We start from the raw sequence: 24,495 nt of genomic DNA, 5'->3' as shown, positions 1-24,495 counted from the left end.
CATGAAAGGATAATTTCTGTGTTTAGGGCTTGGGGAGATTAGGTTAAGGACGCTGAGCCGACGCTGGGATGTGAGCACCCCATGCCATAAAAACAAACAAGCCGCGCTCTGATGCAACGTGACTGCACGCGTCAGGACACAATGGCAGCGGGAAGGCCCGGAGCCGAGACGGTGACCTTGGCACTCGCCCCGTGTGGTTCATTCCCAGCGCTCTGTAGCGCCTGCTTGTCTTTCCGCACGTTTCTGCCAGTATTTTAACAAGCCCGTCAGAGGTCCGTGAACTATGCTGCTTCCGTCTTTCAGCCTTGCAATACCGGCGTGGTCTGCGGCTCGCGAAAGTGTAAGCGTGCTCGTCATCGCAAAAGAAACGTAAAAGTCACGTGAACTGTTCACGAGGCGCGCGTCGTGATCTGATTCTGCCACTAAGGTAGAAGCTCACGCGCGCGACCTCTCCCGGCGGAGAAGCAGGAGTAGTTTGGAAGTGTTGCAGTCCGTGCGCATGCGCCTGAGGTGCTCAGATCGATGCGGTTGCTGAAAGGCTGCGCACCATGGCACCTTTGCCGAAGCTTGGCTCCCTGGTCCTCCTCGGTTTATGGTGTTTGCGCAGCAGGGTGTCCCAGGCGGCGGCTGCGAGCCCCCGCAAGGGCGCAGCGGAGCAGTGCGGGCCGAAGGTAAGCCGGGCGCGCTGGCACCTGATGGCATGTCTGTCCTGCACCAGCTGGGGAAGTCCGCTGGCCCGGGCATGCCTTCCTTGGATCACCTGGGGAAGTCCACAGGTCGCGGCTGTGCATAGCGCTTTGTTAGAAGGGGGGTTTTGGGAGCTATGTACCCCGGCTGTGCAGAGAACACCCGGACTGTGGGACACGCAGAAAGAGCCCGGTAAGTGGAGGGGGGGTGTACGTGTATGTGTCTGTGTGTGTTCGAGTGTGTCTGTGCGTGTGTCTGTCTGTGTGCGCATGGCTCTGTTTAAGGGGGGGGCGCGTGTGTATGCAGTGTGTGTGTGCCTGTGTATGCGTGTGGCTGTGTATGTGCGCATGCGTGAGTGTGGCTGTGTGAGTGTGTTTGCGCATGGGAATGAGGCATGAGAGGGGCACGGCGCCGTGCGCGCCCACGAGGTGAAATCTGCGCTCTGCGCTCGTGCACCCTCTCGTGTCTACATTCCCAAATACGGCTGACAATAGGTCTTTTGCTGACGCTCTACCTAAAAAGGGTTACCTGGCCTCCAATTCATAGCACTGCTTTTTTATTCAGCAGATTTCAGATGCAACATTCAATTGTTGTACCTTACGTTATCAATTGTAATCATTTAGAATCCCATTCAAACATCATTTTTCTTTAGAACATTCGAAAGCTACATACTCCATTTTTCAGATAAAATGTCATCAACATATAAAACAAATTTGTGCAAAATATAACAAAACATTCAAACATTCATGTGCATTTTCAAATAATTACACCAGTCAATATTGTTAACATTCAGCCTGCCTATACCAAAGTTATTTGCACTTTGTATTTTTTAAGGGCAGACTAACTATGGGGAAATTAATGTTCAAGTTCTCTCTATGGATATACTTTTTTATAGGGTATAGAGAGTTGGCATAGTCTATATGGGATATCACCATAGCAAGTACTGCCTGTATTTTTGCTTCCTGTTTGAGGAACCAGCTAATTTTCTTAGTTGGAAAAAACATGTTGAGATTACAGATCCTATTTGAGTTTTCATTGTGAGATCATGATTTATTATGACCCCCAGAGTTTTGGCAGATATGGAAGGAGTAGGGGGCTGTCCCAGCTCTTTAGGCCAGAACCGGGAGCTCCAGGGGATTGAGGGAGCTCCTGTAAGAATCACTTCCGTTTTATCTGGATTTAACTTTAGATGGTTGCCGTTCATCCAGTCACAGATGAACAGCATCGTAATTTGGAATTCATGGACAGATGTAGGAGAGTTACTGATAGAGAACACTAGTTGGAAGTGGTCCGCGTGGTTAAAAGTGGGGATTTTCCTTTCTTTCAGGGTGTGCATCAGAGGGAGAAGGTATAAGTTGAACAGGTGAGGGGAAGGTGAGGATCCCTGGGGGACACCGCAAGTAGTTCTTATCTTGGGTGTCGTTAATTGGCCTAGGTGGACCGCCTGAAATCAGTTTTCCAAGAAGGAACTGATCCATTCAAGGGCTGAGCCTTGAATTCTTGCATCCTTGACACAGTCGACCAGGATATTGTGGTCGACCGTGTTAAATGCCGCTGAAAGGTCCAGCAGCACCAGGGCTTGCGGAGAGCCCCTGTCAGCCCTCTCCCGAAGGGTGTCCAGTACTGTCAGCATAGCTGACTCTGTGGAGTGAGCTGGGCGGACCCCTCCTTAATGTGCGTCCAGATAACCGGACTGCTCCAAAAAGGCAGATCGACTTTTGGCCACATGTGCTTCGAGTAGTTTGGCAAGGTGTGGTAAATAAATAAATTATTACCGGATCTATTTTTGACTATAATCAATAAACAGGTAGCTCAATAAATAAGAGTCAAGATTCGAGGTAGCGGAAGTTGACAGGCTTTAATCAAGCATAAAGGACAGGAACAGGACAGCCTGTACGGGAGTAGGATGGCAGGGCCCGACAGCTGCCGGGCAGGATCTGGGAGCATAAGGGAATGGGAATGGGTAACATTTAATAACAGAGCACAATATATATAGTTAAACAAAATACATTACATTCAATACAGTAGGCGTAGCAGTAGGCGTGGTTTGTAGCAGTCGCGAAAGATAAGGGCAAAACTGATGCAACAAGAAGGCGTTACAGGGCGTATACATAGACATGTGATGCAACGTAACAGAATATGTCATAAACGGGGCGGAAACATGGAGGGGGCTACCTGAGCAGCTGGGACCTCTAACCTAGTGGTGCGCGCAAATGGGCAATGACGTGTTACCAGGGAGAACTGGGGGCTATGACTTCTTCGCTAGAAGAGGAGACTAAAGTCTGGAGTGTCAGAGCGACATGTACCCAGGCATATCTAGTATCTGGTGTTTAGAGTACATGTTGATAGAATACAAGAGTTATCAGAGTAAAGGCTAACAGACATTAAGACTGGTGCATACATTATTCTACATGCAGTGCGTGTGCGAGGAATATTCCATGAATATTAATACAGTATTTCTCTTACATGGAGACATAAAGGCTAGACCATGACGGAAACTATTGATGCGATTCAGTAACTTACGAATGCAGAGAAGGAGGGCTGGACTGATAACTAGAAACATAACATACTCTTGGCAGACTGGGAGGCAGAGCCAGGCCGGGCCGGGCACTGCATGGCATGAAAGTAAGCTAAGGGTCAGGGATACAGGTGGGGGCTGTATCGCTCCTCGGAGAGGTTTCAGGAAACAGGAGCTGAATCTGAGTCCGGGCCCTTTTGAGGCCTAGAAACGGGGATAATTCAATGAATTAACGTGCACACTGTGAAATGTGGCAACGTAGGTTTACATAGGCCTAATATTCGTTGTATTCACGAGGACTGGAAACTGGCATACTAGAGATGGACACAACTGTAATTGCGTCTTTAATCGATCAGAGGGGAATACATGCATATCGATCATGCACATATAACATAATATGGGGAACACGTAGGCACATATAACATGGCAAAATTTACTTTTCCACATTCCCTCCTTGTGCCCTACGTTTCCATCAGGAAACATCTATATTCATGATACCATCTATCATTTCATATAGCATCATTTGCTCGTCTCGAATTGTCTTGGAACGGGATCTAGGACTAGGAATACAAGAGGTAGCACACATGCCGCAAATCGCAGGGCCACATTGTATACAGAGGCAGCAACTGAATATGATCATTACTGCAATACCTAGGAATGACAATACTTTCCATCCCCAGGCAGATATAATATTCCAGAGCCAACCGGACCATGTCCAGGTGCCTGGATTCTGGTGTAACTGATGGGCAATTTTATGAAGTCTGGTTATAGCTGAATAAACAGACGGCGCGTTATTAGGAATGAAAATGCAACAACTAGATCCGATGACTCTACATGCTCCTCCTCTATCGGCCAGTATGACGTCAAGAACGAGACGATTTTGGAGCACGACAAATCTCATAGCAGATTGCTCTTCGGTTAAGTTACCTAGAGCAGAAGTAGTCTCATTCACTACTGCTTCAAGGGTTCTGGTTAACCTACGGATTAACTTACTATTCTGGATAGGTCCTATAAAGAAGAAGAAACCTTTATTGAAATCTGTATACTGTTCTAGAGCAGTTTCAGTTTGATCGACAATTTGGGACTCGATCTCCCTTCAAGGTCTGAAGTGTACTAGATGTGTGTTTCTGTGATAATCAGATGGGGCTAGAAAAACTGGTGGCAGTAGGAAGGCAATGTAACAGGTTCCATCCCAATCGAGGGGCAGACGAACATATGCGGTCTGACCACAAACAAAATAAGAATGACGTGAGGCTTTGAAAATAGATTTCCCATTGTCACTATACTCGACAGTAGTAGTACAATCACTATGTCCTACATGTGCGGAACCATTCTTTCTGACACATAATTCGCCTTTGACTGGTAGTACTGAAATAGCAGGCAAGTCTGGAGTAGTATCAGACTGAACATTCAGGACCATAAAATTCGAGGAATAATTACCTAAATTATAAACTTCATTTTCTAGATCTAACCCTGTTCTATGGGGGAGACCTTGCTTGTCTGGGAAACATGTTCTATTCAGAAGGGACATATCATTTGAGGATGACGTTAACGTGGACCATGCTCCACACGAACCATTATGTGAAAATGGATAAGGAAAAAGTGGCAGAACTCCCTTTGGTGTCTGGAAAGGGGGGAGTCGACCACACACCCAACAATTAGTAGCATTGCTGGTCTGGTGTGAATAGTGTAACATTCTTATAAATGTATTATTTCGCATAGCAAGACGATAGGATAACTCGTGAGGAGGCAGATCACTAAATGTGTGCTCTACTGTAGCATTAGAAAACTTATTTACATGAGAACTTGGAAAACATAAATGTAATGCATAACTTGTGCAGGTAACCATCAAACTTAGAAACAATAAGAAACTTAGAAAAACGATACATCGTATAGAGTTTTGACTAACTCTCTCACTATGGGGGTCTATCTCATACATGTCAGATACCTGTCTAACCGTTTCACCCGAGAGGGACTTAGACAATTAAACTGGCTGACTTATTTTACTAGACCGGAGCTTTAACTTATACTCCTGTTGCGGAGTTTTCTCTAACAGAGTAACTTTCAGTTCAGGATTCAGATCAGAGTCTGGTTTCAGGCAGTCTTTAGAAATGGAACAGTCCTTTGAAAATGTTTTTTCTCGAACTCCATGGAACTTCTTTATATGGCTCAGATGGACCCACCCCTTGCGGCCTTCCAACTTCACGGCCGTGCGGGTGGTCAGGAGGACAAGTCGCGGCTCTTTCCAACGAGGCTCCAGTGGACTTGAACGATCAAAGTTCCTTACAAGGACGAGGTCGCCTGGAATGACCTCATGCGGTTTCACTTCGGTATTGTCTGGAAATGCAGCGGCAACCTGGGAACGACAAGAGTGTAGGGCAGACATCAAGGAAGCTAGGTAATCTGTCAACATATTACTGGAAACATCTGTAATACTGCGGGGTCTAGGTGTACCCCACATGTTTGGGGGGGGGCCGAATATGACCTCATAAGGGGACAGACCTGATCTGGAATGTGCAACCATCCTCATGAAGAATAAAGCAACTGGCAGGGCAACTAGCCAGTCTACACCTTTCTCTTTACATGTCTTAGCAATACGGATTTTCAGGGTCTGATTATGTCTCTCTACGAGACCGGCTGCTTCAGGATGGCGCACACAATGGAACTTCCACTGGTACCCTAACAAGAGGGAAACATGTTTCATTAACTCTGATGAGAATGGCTGGCCGTTATCAGAATACACGACCCTAGGGAGTCCATAACGGGGAAAGAATTCACGAACCAACTGCCTGGCAGTGGTCGCTGCTGTGTAATCTGGAACTGGATATGCTTCTGTCCACCTGGACAAAGCGCATACAACTACAAGAACATATTTGAAACCTCGACATCGCTCCATCTGAATATAATCCATCTGGAGGACTTCAAAAGGGTGGTCAGGGGGTTGGAATCCACCTTGTTCCACCGGGACACTTTTACCTGGATTGAATTGACAACATATCATACAAGTACGGACTTTCTGCTTGGCTGCAGCTCGTAAGTGCTTGTTGAACCAAAGGTTCTGTATACTATCTAACATGGCTTTTTCTCCTAGATGTGCTGGACTATGTGCGGTATTGATAATGACTTGAACCATAGAGTCGGGGAGAAACCATGTGGCTTTTCCCTTCGTCACCCATCCCTGATCTGTCTGGACCCCTCCTTGTTCGGACCATTTCTTGATTTCTTCAGGAGTAGCATGTAACTGTATGTCTATGACATCTTGTGTAGGGTCCTTAACTGTCATACATGTAGTCTGTTCTGGGGTGGATGTCTGTGTCTTGTTAACTGGAATGTCTGGTGTCTGAGCTGTAAGCTTGGCTGTTCGATCTGCTAGATCGTTACCTTGGGAAATGATATCAGTAACCTTCGTATGTGCCTTGCACTTCATGATCGCGATAGCCGTCGGTAAATGTATTGCATCTAACAGAGCTTGAATGAGGAGACCATGCTGAATCTTGGTTCCATGAGAAGTCATGAAACCTCTCTCCTGCCAGAGTACTCCGAAGTCGTGTACAACTCCAAATGCGTAACGTGAATCTGTATATATGTTTACTTTCAGGTTCTTGGCACGTATGCAGGCTTGGGTCAGAGCAACTAGCTCTGCTGCTTGAGCAGACAGGGTGTCAATACGGTGTGTTTCAATAACTTCAGTTTCAGTAGTCACTGCATACGCGGCTACTAGCTCTCCTGTACTTGTTCTCATACATGAACCGTCCACATAAAGTGTCAGGTCGGGATCAGGTAATGCAATGTCTGTCAGGTCTTGTCTTGGCTTAGTCATAGTGTTAACAACTTCCACACAGTCATGTGTGGTAGGATTTGAAGTAACTGACGGTAACAGTGTAGCAGGATTTAGAATGTTGCAGCGTCTGATTTCTATGTGTGGCTGAAACAGTGTCAGTTCATAACCTGTTAAACGTGCAATGGTCAAGTGCTGAGTCTGTGTTCGGTTTAAAAGAACTTCCACGGAGTGTGGAACTTGTACTGTCAGGGAGTGTCCTAATACTATGGAATCACTTTGTCTGATTGCTAGAGCTGTGGCTGCAACTGACTTGAGGCACGCAGGCAAAGCCTGGGCTACTGGATCTAATATGCTCGAAAAATAAGCACAAGGCTTGTACTGTCCTGCTTGATCTTGTGTGAGAACAGATAATGCAGTACCATCACGTTCTGTGACAAAAAGTGTAAAAGGCTTACTGTAGTTCGGTGTAGCTAGAACAGGTGCTTGGCATAAGGCTTTCTTTAATTCATTAAAAACAAGTGTATGTTCAGATGTCCAAGGGAGAACAGTCGATACGGCTGCCTCCTGTGTCGTTAACTGTATCAGTGGCTTGGCTAGAAATGCATACTGAGGAATCCATTGTCTGCAGTAAGAAGTGAGGCCAATAAAAGCTCGTACCTCCTTCTGTGTCTTGGGCTGTGGAAGACTCGCTATCAACTGGATACGGTCTGGTGTCAACTACCTACCCCACTTGGACAGTAAGTGGCCTAAGTAGATCACTTGCTGGACACAGAACTGGAGCTTCGAAGGGGACACCTTGTGCCCCATCTCGGCTAGGAAATACAGAACTGTAAGTGACGCACGCTCGCAGTCACGTTCAGAACGGGCTGTGATCAGTAGATCATCGACATACTGGAGTAGGGCAGTGTCAGTTGGCATGTGAATATTGTCTAGTTGTCTTTTAAGTGCTTGACTGTAAATACTAGGACTTTCTGTGAAACCTTGAGGAGCTCGTGTGAATTTATAGCTCCTTCCATTTAAACAAAAACCGAAAAGGTACTGGCTGTCTGGATGAATGGGAACACTGAAAAATGCATTCTTGAGGTCTATAACAGTGAAAAATGTAGCTTCAGAATCAATAGCTGTCAATAGGGATGAAATATCTGGGACTACTGGATACTGGGGTATGATACATTTATTAAGTTCTCGAAGGTCAATCACTAATCGATATACTGGAGGTGCATTTGGATCAGTACGTTTCATGACTGGAATGATAGGAGAATTACATACATTGGAGTCAGTTTCTACAACCACTCCTTGAGCAATGAGCTCGTCAATAATTTTGGATAAGGCTGCTACAGCCTCAGGTGGCAATCTGTACTGTCTGATTCGTGGCAAGACTATACCTTGCTTGAGGGTCACACGATGGGGTGTGATGTGCATAAAACCTACATCAGTTGGACCTTGCGCCCATAAATGCTGTGGAACATTTAGTAACCTTGGATCAAAATTACGTAATACATAGTGACCTTTGAAGTCACGCAAAAACAATCGGATTCCTTCTGGGGAGCAGCAAATAACTGCACCTAATTCTTTCAATGTTTTAATGCCTAACAAATTTTCTGGACATGATTTCGTAAGTAACAAATCAGTAGTTCGGGACAATGGACCAACTTCTAGAGAAACTGGCTTTGAAATCTCGTTAACAATAGGCTTTCCTGAAAATCCAAGGGAAACATTTTTAGAGCCTGAGAGCGGAGCCCCTGGAACCTCGTCATGACTGATAGTAGTCCTACTTGCCCCTGTATCAATCAAAAACTTTCTGTCTTTCCCTAATACTTGACTGTGTACATAGGGACCCTCTTGATCTACAGGTATCTCGATGAGAGGCAAGCCTACCTCCCTCTCTAGGCTGTTTCATGAATACTGTTGATATTCTGGATACTCTGTCTGGGCATACTGGTACATCTGCTGTGTAACATGCTGTGTTGCAGCTATAGGCTGCGGTGCTGGAACTGTCTGTTGTGCATTCTGTGGTGCCTGAGAAGTCTGTGAAACTTGTTCTTGTCTAGGCGGACGTGGTCTTTCTTTAGTCTTACCAGTTGCTATGTTGTGTTTCAGAACTGCACACTCGTTTATAAAATGACCTGGCTGTTTACAGTAATTGCAAGTCCCTTTAACGGGAGCTGCAGGATGACTGACTTGATTCGGACCCCTCTTCTGACTGTCTTGTGGAACAGATTGTGCAACTAGTACTTTCATTTTCGTATCTTTCATACGTCTCCTTTCGTGTTCTTGCTCTTCCCTGATTCTGTTCTGGTGATACTGGAGCATTTGGAGCATTTGTGACGGGGTATTAGCTTGCCAACTACTTTCGACTTTCAATACTCGATTTTTAACTTGTGGACTTGAATTCTCGACTAGTTTAGAAACAAAAAGATGAGGGTATGACTCGCTACTTGTCTTCAAACCACTATTAATAATAAAACATTTCTCAAATCTAGAATAGAAATCACTAGTGTCTTCATCCTGTTTCTGTTTGCATGCTGAGATTGCATCCCAATCTTCCTTTTTCGTGGCTAGTAACCATGGCAGAACTTGTATCAATAACTCGGGCAATTCTTTACATTTGTCCCCAAGACCGGTACCTGTACTCGTATATTATCTTCAGCTTCTAGAGCTGTCCAATCAATCTTTTTCTCTCCCACCTCCCATTCTTTTTCCTTGAGTTTTTCATATACCCCTGCGGGCAACAGGACCTTTAGCATTTTAATAATATCTGGATACGTGTATTCTCCCATTCTGAGCATGTCTTTTAATTCTCGATGGAACCCTGCTGGATCTTTGTCGTGACAGGGAATTAATTTCTTCATCTCTAAGAGTTCCATCTTTGTAATAGGGGTGTAAACAAATACTCGTTGCATTTCACCACCCGCTGTCCTAACTGGGTGTACTTCTCGTAGCGGATGCTGTCTATCTATGTAAAATGGTTTACTTTCTGGAGGTGAGACGTGAACAAAATGCGGATTCAGAAACGTTCTATATTTGTGGCGCTGTTCTAGAATGACACTGATTAAATCGGTACCTAAACCTTTCCATTTATACTGGAGTAACTCGTTCAGAACATCATGTAACGGACCTGGATCAGAATGTTGTCCCTCATACAGTGTAATGAGGTGCTGGATCATATACATACCCACCAGTCGCTGCTCGGCTGGGGGCAGTTTCAGAAACATTTGTGCCACTATTTCGTCTGGAAAAGTGGTAGAATCAGTAGTCCATCGGACTGCTGATCGGGCTAGTTCTTGTTCATGCATGGTACTAAGTTCACTATAACCGATTCGTGATTTCAGAATGTGATCGGTAGCTTGAAATACTTGTTCTAGAGAACCTTGTTCTGGTGCTGGAAGATGAAAAACTTTCTTGTGTTCTAGACGTGAATGTCGGTCGGGAAGTCTAGTTTTACCTACATATGCTATTCTGGCGGTATTCTCGTCGTCTACCTCTTCGGTAGGAGAGTCGTCTTCTTTCTCGGACACTTGTGCTGCTTTACGTTTCTCATGTAACCTTATTATTTCCTTACGAATTTTCTTGTACATACTCTCTATACAACTGAGTGTCTTGTGTCTTCCCTCGGCTATATGATCACTCCACTTTGTCAGAACTCTCATTTCGATCGGATCTTTAGTCGGATAATCTTGTTCCCTTATTAAACAATTGATTAGAAACTTTAATAGCATGAGCTGAGTCTCAGCTTTCCTTTGAGACATGACTTCACCAATACTTTCTGGATCTTCTCCTGTACGGATGAAACGATATATTCTGTCTAGATCTTCTTTCATATTCGGTAGGGTGTCCAAATACTCGGTCACCCGTCTTACACGCAATGAATATATAACCATATTATCATCGCCTGGGACTGAATCATAACGGCATTCGGTAAGAGCTCGCTTGATATCTGCAACGGACTGATGTTTGGGCGTACGCTGTAACGCACGTTCATGTAACTCGACTAACGTTACACGTTTGTGTGGCGGCGGGGTACCAGGAGGACCTCCCCCGCGGCTCCTAAACTAGAATCGTCGACTGATACTCTTCATGCTGGCAGAGTGACCGATGTAGCGGGAACTTGTACTATGGGCTGGACCGGGGGTACCGTAACAGGTGCTGTAACAGGGGCCCCGGTGGCTGGAGGAACAGGAATTACATTATTTACAGAAGCTGGCGGAGCAGGATTCGCATATTCTGGGACTGTGTCGTCCAAATAGGACGAGAGAAAAATATCAGCTGCGGTCGGTTTGTGACGTAGCTTAATCGGAACTAATGGCGGTGGAAAATTACATGGTGCTTCCGGGGTTGCTTTTGGCAAGCCCTCGGCAAGAAGAGGATACATACCCTTAATGAGGGCATTTCTCTGTCTGTCTGACTGTTCGGTTTTAACTCGTTCACCTATTTCAATTAATTCCCTTTCTTGGGCTCTTTCTGTGGATTCTCTACTTAATTCTGACTTTCTGATTTCTTTTTCGGTTCTTTTATGAGATTCTTTGCGCCATAACTCGATGGCATCTTTCTGGGACTGTCTGGCTTTCTTTTTCCATAATGCTTCTTCTACTCGCATGATGCACTCGGCATCCCACGTACCTGATACGGGCCATCTATACTTTTCTTCTAATTCCTTGGTGTACTCCACCCATAAGTCTAGATATAATATGGCACTTATGCCATGCTTATGATACATAAAATGACCTGGACTGTCCCTAGGCGGGACAGGAACTGCTTCTTCGAGCAGACCTTTTCTGGTTTTTAACTGACGTAACTTCGTGAACAGAGGCATAACTAAGGCTGGACACAATACAATACACGATAAACACAATAATAACTTTAAGAGAACAAATCACTCATACCACGACATTGAAAACACATGGAATAACATTTAAAATAACAGTTTGGACAGAATATTACCTGAAATACTGAAAACAGAACACATGAATTTCTCGAGAACAGAACTTACTAGAACAGAAACTTTACTAGAATGACTGGATGCACTGCTAAAACAGTACGAAACTTACCGGTCCCATAAAGAGACACGTCAGGACCCGCGCCCACTTAAGTGAACACTTCGTGTTGGATCTGTGTACCCAAACCCACGGACCAGAGACAAATTAATTGACCCTGTCTAGATACTACCCCAGCAACGGTACTCACCGGGCAGCAAGAACGGAAGGCCTCGGACTGGACTGGACTGCTACGACGACGGACGGACGAACTTCGGACTTCAGTTACGGGTGGGCCTCCGGATACCTCGGACCTTGGGCTCTCGGCTTGGGCTCTGGTCGGGACTCGCCGCGTTCCTCCACCGCCTCGTCTGGACGCTGGACCGCAACCTCCGTCTCCTCCGTGGGCCTGAGGGATACTTGAAGCAAAAATATCTGCACGTGCACGGTATGGTTCCGTCACGGCTGCAGAGGATCAGGGGGCCTGCGTGGCTTCTCCGGCGCGTGGGGAAAGCGCAAGTTCCTATTCGGGCGCCATTATGTGGTAAATAAATAAATTATTACCGGATCTATTTTTGACTATAATCAATAAACAGGTAGCTCAATAAATAAGAGTCAAGATTCGAGGTAGCGGAAGTTGACAGGCTTTAATCAAGCATAAAGGACAGGAACAGGACAGCCTGTACGGGAGTAGGATGGCAGGGCCCGACAGCTGCCGGGCAGGATCTGGGAGCATAAGGGAATGGGAATGGGTAACATTTAATAACAGAGCACAATATATATAGTTAAACAAAATACATTACATTCAATACAGTAGGCGTAGCAGTAGGCGTGGTTTGTAGCAGTCGCGAAAGATAAGGGCAAAACTGATGCAACAAGAAGGCGTTACAGGGCGTATACATAGACATGTGATGCAACGTAACAGAATATGTCATAAACGGGGCCGAAACATGGAGGGGGCTACCTGAGCAGCTGGGACCTCTAACCTAGTGGTGCGCGCAAATGGGCAATGACGTGTTACCAGGGAGAACTGGGGGCTATGACTTCTGCGCTAGAAGAGGAGACTAAAGTCTGGAGTGTCAGAGCGACATGTACCCAGGCATATCTAGTATCTGGTGTTTAGAGTACATGTTGATAGAATACAAGAGTTATCAGAGTAAAGGCTAACAGACATTAAGACTGGTGCATACATTATTCTACATGCAGTGCGTGTGCGAGGAATATTCCATGAATATTAATACAGTATTTCTCTTACATGGAGACATAAAGGCTAGACCATGACGGAAACTATTGATGCGATTCAGTAACTTACGAATGCAGAGAAGGAGGGCTGGACTGATAACTAGAAACATAACATACTCTTGGCAGACTGGGAGGCAGAGCCAGGCCGGGCCGGGCACTGCGTGGCATGAAAGTAAGCTAAGGGTCAGGGATACAGGTGGGGGCTGTATCGCTCCTCGGAGAGGTTTCAGGAAACAGGAGCTGAATCTGAGTCCGGGCCCTTTTGAGGCCTAGAAACGGGGATAATTCAATGAATTAACGTGCACACTGTGAAATGTGGCAACGTAGGTTTACATAGGCCTAATATTCGTTGTATTCACGAGGACTGGAAACTGGCATACTAGAGATGGACACAACTGTAATTGCGTCTTTAATCGATCAGAGGGGAATACATGCATATCGATCATGCACATATAACATAATATGGGGAACACGTAGGCACATATAACATGGCAAAATTTACTTTTCCACATTGGTAAGGCAGCCATGAGATAGTGCAGTAGTTGATTAGGATTTAAGGGTCAGCTCCTGGCTTCTTCAGGAGGGGGATGACAAGAGCCTCCTTAAAGGTTTCCGGTACATAGCCCTGGGACAGTGAAGGGTTTAAAACGGATATTGCTGGATTCAGGATAGCAGTGCAGGCTTCCCTTAGGATCCGCAGGGGACAGCAATCCCTAGGAGAGCCAGATTTTACTTTTGTCAACAGTTCCGAAAATATTTCTTGACTTATTACTGGAATCTGTTCTAGAATGTAGGGGTTCTTAGGTATTGTTGGAAAAGCAGGGCTCGAGCATATGGGGATACTTGCTTTAATGGCTTTGATTTTATCGATTAAGAAGTTATTGAATGAGTCACAGTGTTTAAGGAGGTGTGGATTTTGGTGTCACTCTGTGGGGTAGTTGATTAACTATCGATAAGATTTCTTTAGATAGAATTGAGGCGGTGACAATTTTAGATGAGAAATATTCAGCTTTAGTGGCCAGGATAGTTTTTTTTGTAACTTCTAAATGCTGCTAAATGGGTGTTTTTATCATTAGGCAAGTATTTACTTCTCCACCTCCTTTCAGCTTGTCGCAGAGGTAGTTTTAATTCCTTTAAATCAGAGGAAAACCATCTCTGGGCCTCATAGCGATGTGCTCGGTGTACTCTCCTAAATGGGGCATGTTTATTGCTAGCTGTCAGAAGCCAGTCTGATAGGTCTTTCTCACTCTGATGGAGGATTGGGTAAGAGGAATAGTGTTGGTCAGTGTCTCTAAGGATCAACAGTGCTCCAACTCCTACAGGAGCCAACATCGGGTAAGGCCTGGTGAGATCATTAATAGCAAATTTGATGAGATGATGATCGGACCATATCCAGGGAGTGACCACTGGATTGGTCATAACCAGATTGGCTGCCCATGCCTGATCTAGTGTGTGCCCTTTAACCCCTTCGATGCTCATGACGATCTCAGCTCGTCATGCAGTACACTGCTTGTGTGCTCATGACGAGCTGAGCTCGTCATGAACAATGGGATTGATCAATCCTCAGCATGGAGGATTAATCCCTGTAGCATTGATGGTGTTAATGTGTGTAGCAGTGGTGATATGCTGGCTGAGATTAAGCCCCATGAGTAAGTCAGTTAATTCAGCTGAGTGAGGGCCACCTGATGATTCATTGGCCCAGTAATTGAAATCACCAATCAGCAGTAATTTTGCATGATTTTTTATTAAATGTGACATCTGTTCACTCAAGGACTGTGAGAACAATGGCATGCTCTGCGGTGGTCTATAAAGTAGGACACAGACCAAAGGGGTGGAGTTAGATTCCAGTTTGATTACAAGGGAAGTTAATGCTGTGAATTTAAATTCCTGGTGAAAAATAGACAGTCACTGGAAGTTAGCACTCATATTCCATTTCAACAGGGTGTACAGTACGTGAAGCTCAGATAGTGAGAGTCATGCAGAGAATTAGTCCATAAACCAGGAGGCCTAAAAAATTTTTAAAGCAAGGGGTAACATACATAACACACATCTGTTTTCTCTCCATCACTCCTACACAGTGCGACAAGGTACAACCACACTTATTTCGCTCGGAATTAATAAGGACCAGTACAGCGAGCTTAACCAATAACTAGTTTTGTATATAGAGAATAATATCAGTTTTCAGTTTGTAAGTGCTGCAAATAATAGGGGTTACTATAAATGTACGTCTTCTGTCAACCTAGGAAATATAAAAGGCAGTGCTGGCCTTGCCAGCATACACATTATTTGACCAGCAGATGGCACAGATGTCAGCAGTAAGTGTTCAGCTCAGAGCCATCCTGTCTTTAAGAGCCATCTTGTCAACGTGTGAGAGGTTTCTCTAAGGGAGATTTGTGCATCAAATTTAATGCACAAGGAGAGGTCCTTTGTGGCTGATGTGAGTGTCAAGAGAAGCGCCTGGAAGGGCTGTGGAAAGCTAAGGTGCGCACATGAACTGGGTGAGAAATCTGCTGCATTTGATTTCTTGCACTGAGTTGGGCCTTCTCGTGAGTGGGACATTGGTGTATTCAGGGAACACCTAAGGTTTCCACGCTCGCTTGTGTGTCCGCAGGGAGGAAAGGAGATAGGTCTTTGTTATGGCGAATTTCAGAGACTAAAGAGTGCACATCACAGTCAAGGGTCACTGAAACAAATGTTCCAGTTGACCAGTTTTTGGGGGGAAATATTTCCCTGCATGGGCATTTAATGTGATAAATGAGCACAGAAGGGTTCCTTTATGTGATAAAAGTTTGATTTCGGTGAAATGGTGAAGCTAAATAATAGTATTTTATCATCCATGGAGTTGCAATGATTAAGGATTTCATTTTACCTTAGAACTAGACTAATATAGGTATTTTTAATCTATTGTATTTAGAACCCAGCATGTACAATGCAATAGGTCTCGCAATTGTGAGATTTTGAGCCATTGGCACTGTCAATGGCAATGCCCTGTAGAATATTAAAAGGCATTGTCATTTACAATACCAATAGGTCAAACCTCACCAAAAGTGCGACCTATTGTGTTGCAGAGCATGGTATCTGTTAAGTAGGCGCTGCGCTCACCATTAAAGTAACAAAAAAAACAAACAATATGTGGTGTCCCAGAAGCGGGCGCCATGCTCTCTAGCAAAGTTTTTTTTTTTTAATTAAACAGAGCAGTGTTCCTAAAGCGGGCGCCACGTTCAGCATGCAAGTTTATTTAAAATAAAAAAATAAAGGTCAAAGAAAGCGCAGTGTTCCTGAAGCGGACATTGCGTTCTTCTTAAAAGCAATTTTTTTTTAAAGTGTCACTATTGTACTGTGGAGGCCATATTGGGTGAGTGAAGGACGCCTGGCGGCGCCATTTGTTTGGACGTTCTAGCGTCACAAGGACACTCGACCTCCTCTTAAGGAGGGTAAACCCGGGGTCCAGCCTTGCCAGTTGACTAATTTGACCTGACGAGAGCGGTCACAGCGCGTTGCGCTCATTGCTGTTGCTTCTGCCTGCTTACTAGGTGTTTTTAATTCCCTGTTTTGTATTTCTTTTTATTTATGGTTTACCTTCTCCCCTGATTTTAGACTGCTGCCCACTCACTTGCACAGTAATAACTAAACCCACCGCGCTTTTGCGGGTCCTTTTTCCCGGCCACTCGGCACTTTGGCGGCCATATTGGGTGAGTGAAGGACGCCTGGCGGCGCCATTTGTTTGGACGTTCTAGCGTCACAAGGACACTCGACCTCCTCTTAAGGAGGGTAAACGCGGGTCCAGCCTTGCCAGTTGACTAATTTGACCTGACGAGAGCGGTCACAGCGCGTTGCGCTCATTGCTGTTGCTTCTGCCTGCTTACTAGGCGTTTTTAATTCCCTGTTTTGTATTTCTTTTTATTTATGGTTTACCTTCTCCCCTGATTTTAGACTGCTGCCCATTCACTTGCACAGTAATAACTAAACCCACCGCGCTTTTGCGGGTCCTTTTTCCCGGCCACTCGGCACTTCGGCGGCCATATTGGGTGAGTGATGGACGCCTGGCGGCGCCATTTGTTTGGACGTTCTAGCGTCACAAGGACACTCGACCTCCTCTTAAGGAGGTCATACTGACGCGCAGCGGGAACGCCGGATCATCGCCGGAGTCACGCCAGAGTCCAGCCCGTCTGTGCCCGTCCGGGCCCAGACGGGCTTAGGGCCAGGACTTCTGGCAAAAACTCCAGAAATAAGGATGACATATACTCGAGAGGACATTATGTCATTGCGCCCCCCTAAAGATACTTCTTGTAAGTACGTCTACAAAGGATCTAAACCTTTCACTGGCTGTAGGATATGTCAGTTGATCCAACCAGATAAGGGAAATAATGCCCTGTCGATGGCTCTGTTGAATTGTAGATCCCTCCCGAGCCACGCATTAGAAATTAATTTCCTTATACAAGATCATGACCTAGACATTCTGTTCCTGACGGAAACATGGATTACATCCAACTCTGGGGTGGATATAGTGCGAGCCCTCCCCCCAGGCTTTCTAATATACTATCTGGATAGACCTGTGGAGCGAGGGGGCGGTATTGCCATTTTATACAGGGACACGTTTGTGTGCAGGGCTCAGAATGGTGGGGTGCCGGACTGCGAGAGCTGCCAGTTCTCCATGAAGATGTCTCCTACGGTGTCGGTGTCAGGCGTACTGGTATATCGCCCACCGGGTTGTGTGGGCAATTTTGTCAGCTCCCTAATGGAAACAGTCACGCTCTTGGCCTCTTCCACAACCAACTTTATGGTGATGGGAGATTTTAATCTCCACTTTAATGACCCGGCAGATTTAGTGGCGTTAGACCTGCAGTGTGATTTGAAAGCTTACGAGATGAGTTTAATCAATGCGGGGGCTACGTACAATAAGGGCCATCTGCTTGACCCAATTTTTACGAACATTCCCCGTCTTAGGGCCAGGCCCTCTTATCCTCTCCCGTGGTCAAACCACTTCCTGGTCCCTGTAACTTGGCAAGCTGATTCATTGGCCACTCCTTTCCCCAGGGTCCATTCTTTGGAAAGAGCCTGGTCCAGGCTATCGGTGGATAACTGGATTACTAACCTGGAATGTATGTGTCCTCCCCTAGTATTGGACCCGGTAATGGCAGATGCGAACCTCGATCAGTGGCTGACCAGCTCCCTTGATGCCATTCTCCCTAAAAAGAGAGTGTTAAAGAGGGAGAAGAGAATGGGTTCTGCCCCATGGTATACACCCGAGTTACGAATCCTTAGGAAGGGATGTAAGAAGTTGGAGAGGGCCTGGAGAAAAGAATGGGGGGTAGTCAGCCGAGAGGAGTATCGCTCAGCAATTAGGGCGTATAAAGCAGCTCTTCGTCGTGCTAAGGCCCAATTCTTCGAGGAGAGAATAAAAAGTTCCTTTAACTCTTCCAGAGAGACTTTTAGAGTGGTAAAGGAACTTCTTAAAGTTCCCGAGCCCCTGGTATCTCATGACAGTCCAGGTGAGAAGTGCAAGGAGCTGGCGGACTATTTTCATATGAAAATAGAGAACATTCTAAGCGCCTTGCCCCAGGTTGTCCAGAGAATAGATACGGGTAGTCAGCCAGGAGGAGCTCTTGCCCATCTGGACACCTTTGGGCCAGTATCAGTGGTTGAAGTCCTTAAGGTAATGGGTTCCATGAAGAGCGGTTCCCCTAGGGATCCGGCCCCTATGAGGTTCCTGAAACAGGTAGCAACTACTATTGCGGTCCCTGTTACGGACCTAATTAATGCATCCTTTGCCCAGGGCTTGGTGCCACCGAGCTGGAAGAGAGCAGTGGTAAAGGCTCTCCTGAAGAAGCCAAATCTGGATCCTTCGGATTTAGCAAATTTCAGGCCCATCTCCCTGCTTCCTGGACTCGGCAAGATCGCCGAAAGGTTGGTGAACCGCCAGTTGTCAGGATTCCTGGAGTCCAATGGCCTGCTGCGAGACTCACAAACTGGATTCCGGCCAGGTCAGGGCACCGACACCGCTCTTCTGGCAGTCGTTGAGGAAGCCAGGAGCATTCTGGATTCAGGAGGGTCAGTGGCAGTGATCCTCTTGGACCTCAGTGCGGCTTTCGACACTGTGAACCATCAAGTGTTGATCCAACGGCTGTCCGATGTAGGGGTTACAGGTGTGGCTCTGAAGTGGCTTCGGTCATTTCTCTGCAGTCGGTCTTACCAGGTTTGGGAAGGCAGTGAACGGTCAGCATCTATCCCCCTCCAGTGTGGTGTGCCACAGGGCTCTTCCCTTAGCCCTACATTGTTTAATGTATATATGGCCCCCCTGGAGGACGTGGTGGCCCCATTTGGCATCAAAATCGTCAGTTATGCTGATGATACTCAGCTGGTGGTCGCTCTATCCCAACTAATGGATAATCCTGATTCGCTGCACTCCTGTATGTCCAAAGTTCACACCTGGATGTGTGAATCAGCTCTAAAGTTGAACGGTTCTAAGACCGAAATAATGTTGCTAGGGCATAAGATTCCCTCACTCCCTCCGACTATCTGGCCTAGCTGTCTGGGAGAGCTCCCGAGTCCTAAAGAGGAGATTAAGAGCTTGGGGGTCTGGTTAGAGCAAGAACTCTCTTTCAGGACCCAGGCGAAAAAGACGGCAGGAGTCTGTTTTGGTCTTCTCCGTTCAGCTCGCAAAGTCCTGCCTCTTCTCCCTCCGATATCCAGGAAGTTGCTTATTCAGGGGCTTATTGTATCAAGACTAGACTATAGCAATGCTATTTTTCTAGGTGCCCCTGAAGCAACGTTTAATAAACTTCAGCAGGTCCAAAATGCTGCTGCAAGGCTGCTTACGAATGTGCCAAGGATGCAGTCTGCACCTGCATCCTTCTTTGACTGCACTGGCTTCCGGTGCGGGAAAGGGTCAAATTCAAGGCTCTTTGCACAGCGCATAAAATTCTTCAAGGGAAGGGACCTCCTATCCTGAGGAATTTAGCTGTCCCTACAAGGCTAATAGAGCGTTGCGCTCTGACCAGAAACATCTGCTCCAAATTCCCAGAGTGAAAAGGGCCTGTACCGGCGGGAGAAGATTCTCTGTCAATACAGCCACCCTGTGGAACGCGCTTCCTCTGAGGTTGCGCTCAGAGACTTGTACTCTTCGGTTTCGTAAACTTCTCAAAACTCATCTGTTTCCTGCTTGACGTTGCTGAACTGGCCTCTTGTTAATCGTTGGCGCCTGGACAAGCGCTGGGATGCCCTAGGGTAACTATGTGCTATATAAAACTCCAAATAAAATATAATAAAATAAACTGACAATTAAGCAGAGACATGCCCAGGGGAACTCCTCTCCTTTCCACATCCTGTATGTTCTCTTTGAAGCTTGGGATCAGATGTGTTTCTTAACGATAAAACTGGGATCTCCAGGCAGAGGTGTGAAAAAAGATGTAAACAGGTCTAGGCCAATGTAAATGTATTAGGCACACATAGTTCCAACACCCACCAGTCCTAAAATGTAAATAGATAGCTCAAATAGGATTAGGCCACATTGCATGTAAGTAATGTGTGTGACCTAATATCCAAGTTAGCAGTGAAGGCACTGTCATATTTACAACAGCTATGGGTCTGCAGCAAAAACTGCCAGAGTTGTCATTGCAGCACGCAGCTTCAAAGTCAAAGGCGCCTTGCCAAGGATGCCACATCTCCAATGGCTGCCGGTGGAGCCCTTATTGGAATTCAAAATGCTGATCCTGGAGATCCATGTTCTGTTATGGTTAACCCAGTGAGTGTTCAGCTGATCCTTAAAATGCCGTGTTGCCTTAATAGTTCCTTCTCCAGCTCAAAACCATCAACCAGAGGTATAATTGCGTCTGCAGGTGGAAGCCTGACTACTGTGGCTGGAGCAGAATTGGGTAATGCAGTTCTGGAGGTGCCAAGGGAGAATTTCACGCCCATTAGTTTAGAAAATGACTTGACCATACCTAGGTATAGCCAATAACCATCTGTACTAAGTGCCAAAACCTTGATTTCTGTTATGTTATGTTAGGAAAAATTATAGAGCACACCTACACTCAAAGGTTTTTGGGGGCTGTTACAACTAGGAGGGAGAAGAGAGAGGGCTCAGGGTAATCAAAGGTTTTCTGAATTTCTTTGTCCTCTGATAAACTCTGTGGAGCTGCTGATAGCTACACTCTTATGTAGTCCATATTGTCACAACCTGATAACAAAACATACCGTACAAGTAGCTTAAATGGATAAACTGTGTGAATGATTTATCCAACACCACAAATTTTGGAACTCACCTCTCAGCGGCAAGAAAGGCTATCCTGCACTAATGCTTCCCACTTACAAATATGGGGTTATTAATATTTTTAAAGGTCCTTTATCAACCTAGGGCTTTATCAGAGTGAGGCGAGGCCTTCGTCTGTTCTGAGAAAACCAAAGCAGAGACTGAGCATGGAGCTTCTGCCTTTAATACAAGTGTAGCCCTGGACACATATCCTATTACTGTAAGTGCCCAATAACAACCTCTACAGTCTGCGTTTGCTGTCCAAAGCTGAAACACGTGCTACATAATAGATGTTAGGTTGTTATGTTTCGAGTTATGTTGTTATGTTGTTTTTATGTTTTGTTATGTTATGTGTTGTTTTGTTATGTTATGTGTTGTTACGTTTATGTTTTTTATGTTATATGTTGTTTTGTTATGAGTTGTTATGCTTTGTTATGAAGTAATATTTTGTTAGGTTGTTATGTTTTATTATGTTTTGTTATGTTTGTTACGTTATGTGTTGTTACGTTATGTGTTGTGTTGGTATGTTATTCATTGTTATGCACTGTTTTGGTATGTTATGTGTTGTTTTATGTTTTGTGTTGTTTTGTCATGTTTTGTGTTATATGTTATGTTGTTATTTGTTGTGTGGTTATGTGTTGTTTTGTAATGTGTTGTTATGTTATGTTTTGTTATATGTCTTGTTATGTTATGTCGATTTGTATAGCGCACTAATCACCCGAGAGGGTATACTATCCAGGCACTTGGGCAGGTGTGTAGTCACCAAAGTGCCTATACGAAAAGCCAGTTCTTCAGCTTCTGCAGGCAGGGCTGCTTCTGATTTCTGTCAAGTTTTGTGAGCTTAGTGTTAAAATAGTTCTTGTCTCTCGGCATAAATGATTACTGTGGTATAAAAATAATGTACGTTTCCTCTGTTGTGCTTACTACTGCTGTCTTGCCATTACTCTGCCCTGCAAAGTAGCATGTTACTATTATTCGACTTTCATTGAGTCGGAAGGATGGAGGGCTGAACTATCTTGTTGGATTTTGAAAACTGTGATTTACAAGGTGCATACACGTCTCAGTAGGGAGCCCTGGAAGCCCCATCAATATCTGATGTTCAGCGTTAGACAGGCCCTTCCGAACGATTAAAATGCATGCGATAAGAAACACAATATGGTATATTTTCTGCATAAACACGATTTATGCGTTTACTACTGAATAGTGGTGCCTGAGCAGCACATATTCCCTCATGTCTCTATTTACTGAACATCTTATACGCGGAGGGGAGGCCATTGGGTATGTGTTGTGCCATGTAGATCTTTCATTTACTTAATTTCTGATACAACTCTCCCCAACAGCGAAAAGTCAGCCCTCGTGCAGTTTTGTGGCGTGCGGAAGCGAGGAGACGTGCAGGATAGTCGACGCCAGCCCGGTGTGCGTGCAGAACTGGGAAAGTGTCTGCACCGCGTGGGGGGACCCCCATTACATCACCTTCGATGGGATGAGATTCGACTTCCAGGGCACGTGCACCTACACCATGGCGCAAACCTGCAGCCAAGACGGCACCCTCCCCATCTTCACGGTCCAGGCCCAGAACGAGAACAGAGGCTCCCGCCAGGTGTCCTACGTCGCTATGGTGACAGTCCAAGTGTTCGGATACACCGTCGCAATGGTGCGGTCGGAAGACGGCCTCGTGAGGGTGAGGGTCGAACCATATTTATCATTGTCTCAGCTGCCACTTCTGGGACTGCTTGCTGAATATATTAGAGGTGTCTTACCTGCGTGTATGATAGGATGATGCGAACAAGGATGTATTGGCTGAGGGAAACGGCCACTACCACGCGGCCGTTTCCACGCACACCATAACCACGCATGCATTACAACGCATGCGTGGTTACAACGAGAAGCCTTTACCACGCATACCTTTACTACGAAAAACGTAGTAAAGGCATGTGTGCTAAAGTAAAAAAAAATAAAGGGGGAGCTTGGGGGGTCTCCCCGCAACAAAAGAAAAGCGTGGGTTTAAAAAGAAAAAGACAAACCTGTTTGAGAAAAAAAAGTGAAGGAGATCGGCGTCTTAAGAGGAAACGGAAAAACACTTCCGCTTCCTCTTAATGACGTACAACGTCACCACGGAAAAACAAGGAGAGGAGAGGCAAGGAGGAATGGATGGGTGAACTAGCAGAGAGTTAAATAAAAAAAGTACATTTTTAGGGTGAAAATCCGTTAACATGAAAATACCATTTACATGCATACTTTAACAACGAAAATCGTTGTAAACGTATGCGTGTAAAAGGTATTTTCGTGGTAAAGGATGTGCATGGTGACTGCATTCCATTGTAACGCATGCGTGGTAAAGGCATGCGTTACAACGGAATTCGTTGTAAAATCATACAGCCATTGGCTGAATGCAAGAGATGGAAAAACACACAAATCGAAAAAACGAAGGAAAAAGACATCAAAACTGGCACAAACAGAGAGCAGGATTCTGCAAGTGCGAGAAAAAGGGGCAGGGAGTGTCTGGTAGTGGATTAAAGGCTAGGGGGGTTATTTCTAAAAAAGTAACACAGTGTGCTGCACTGCGCAAGGGCGAAAGGGCGGAAGCACATTGTATTTATCCATTTCTGTCCTTTCCTTGGTGCTGGCGCACAATGGGCTGCCTGTGTTGCAGGCAGGGTTGTTTTGATGCAGAAATGGGCACTTTCCTGCACAAAAACAACCCGCTGAGGCATCTTCCTCTATGTGTGCTGCAGAATAAAATCTCTCCTCATTACGGCTTCCCTAGGAAGGCGTATCACTTTTGCGCATTCCCGGGTCTACCAGGAATGGTAAATCTGAGAATGCTTCAAAATGTGGAAACCCCCACATCATCCATGTAATACCTCCCTCGGGCAGAGTAACTCAACACAGCGACTGTGCATGTACCATGTAGCTTGGTGCAAAAGCGACGCAAACCCCTTCAATAATATGCCCTAGCGGCCTTGGTGTTCGGGACTCCAATGTTTAATTGCAATGGCAGCCACCTTGTAAGCAGAGCTTTGGACACCTGTGATCCTTCTTT

General features: G+C 45.5%; 1 protein-coding gene across 1 annotated transcript in view; it reads left to right on the top strand.

Annotated features, from left to right (window-relative positions):
• The window catches only part of LOC144769652 (IgGFc-binding protein-like), a 620,904-nt gene that overhangs the window by 47,089 nt on the left and 549,320 nt on the right, over nt 1-24,495 (top strand). Inside the window, exons 2-3 of the mRNA XM_078653827.1 lie at nt 18,322-19,185; nt 22,793-23,133. Coding sequence (XP_078509953.1) covers nt 18,322-19,185; nt 22,793-23,133 — 1,205 coding nt within the window. The remainder of the gene's footprint in view (nt 1-18,321; nt 19,186-22,792; nt 23,134-24,495) is intronic.

The sequence above is a fragment of the Lissotriton helveticus genome, chromosome 7, assembly GCF_964261635.1.
Source record: "Lissotriton helveticus chromosome 7, aLisHel1.1, whole genome shotgun sequence".
Taxonomy (NCBI): domain Eukaryota; kingdom Metazoa; phylum Chordata; class Amphibia; order Caudata; family Salamandridae; genus Lissotriton; species Lissotriton helveticus.
This window is presented reverse-complemented; position numbering and strand designations above follow the sequence as displayed.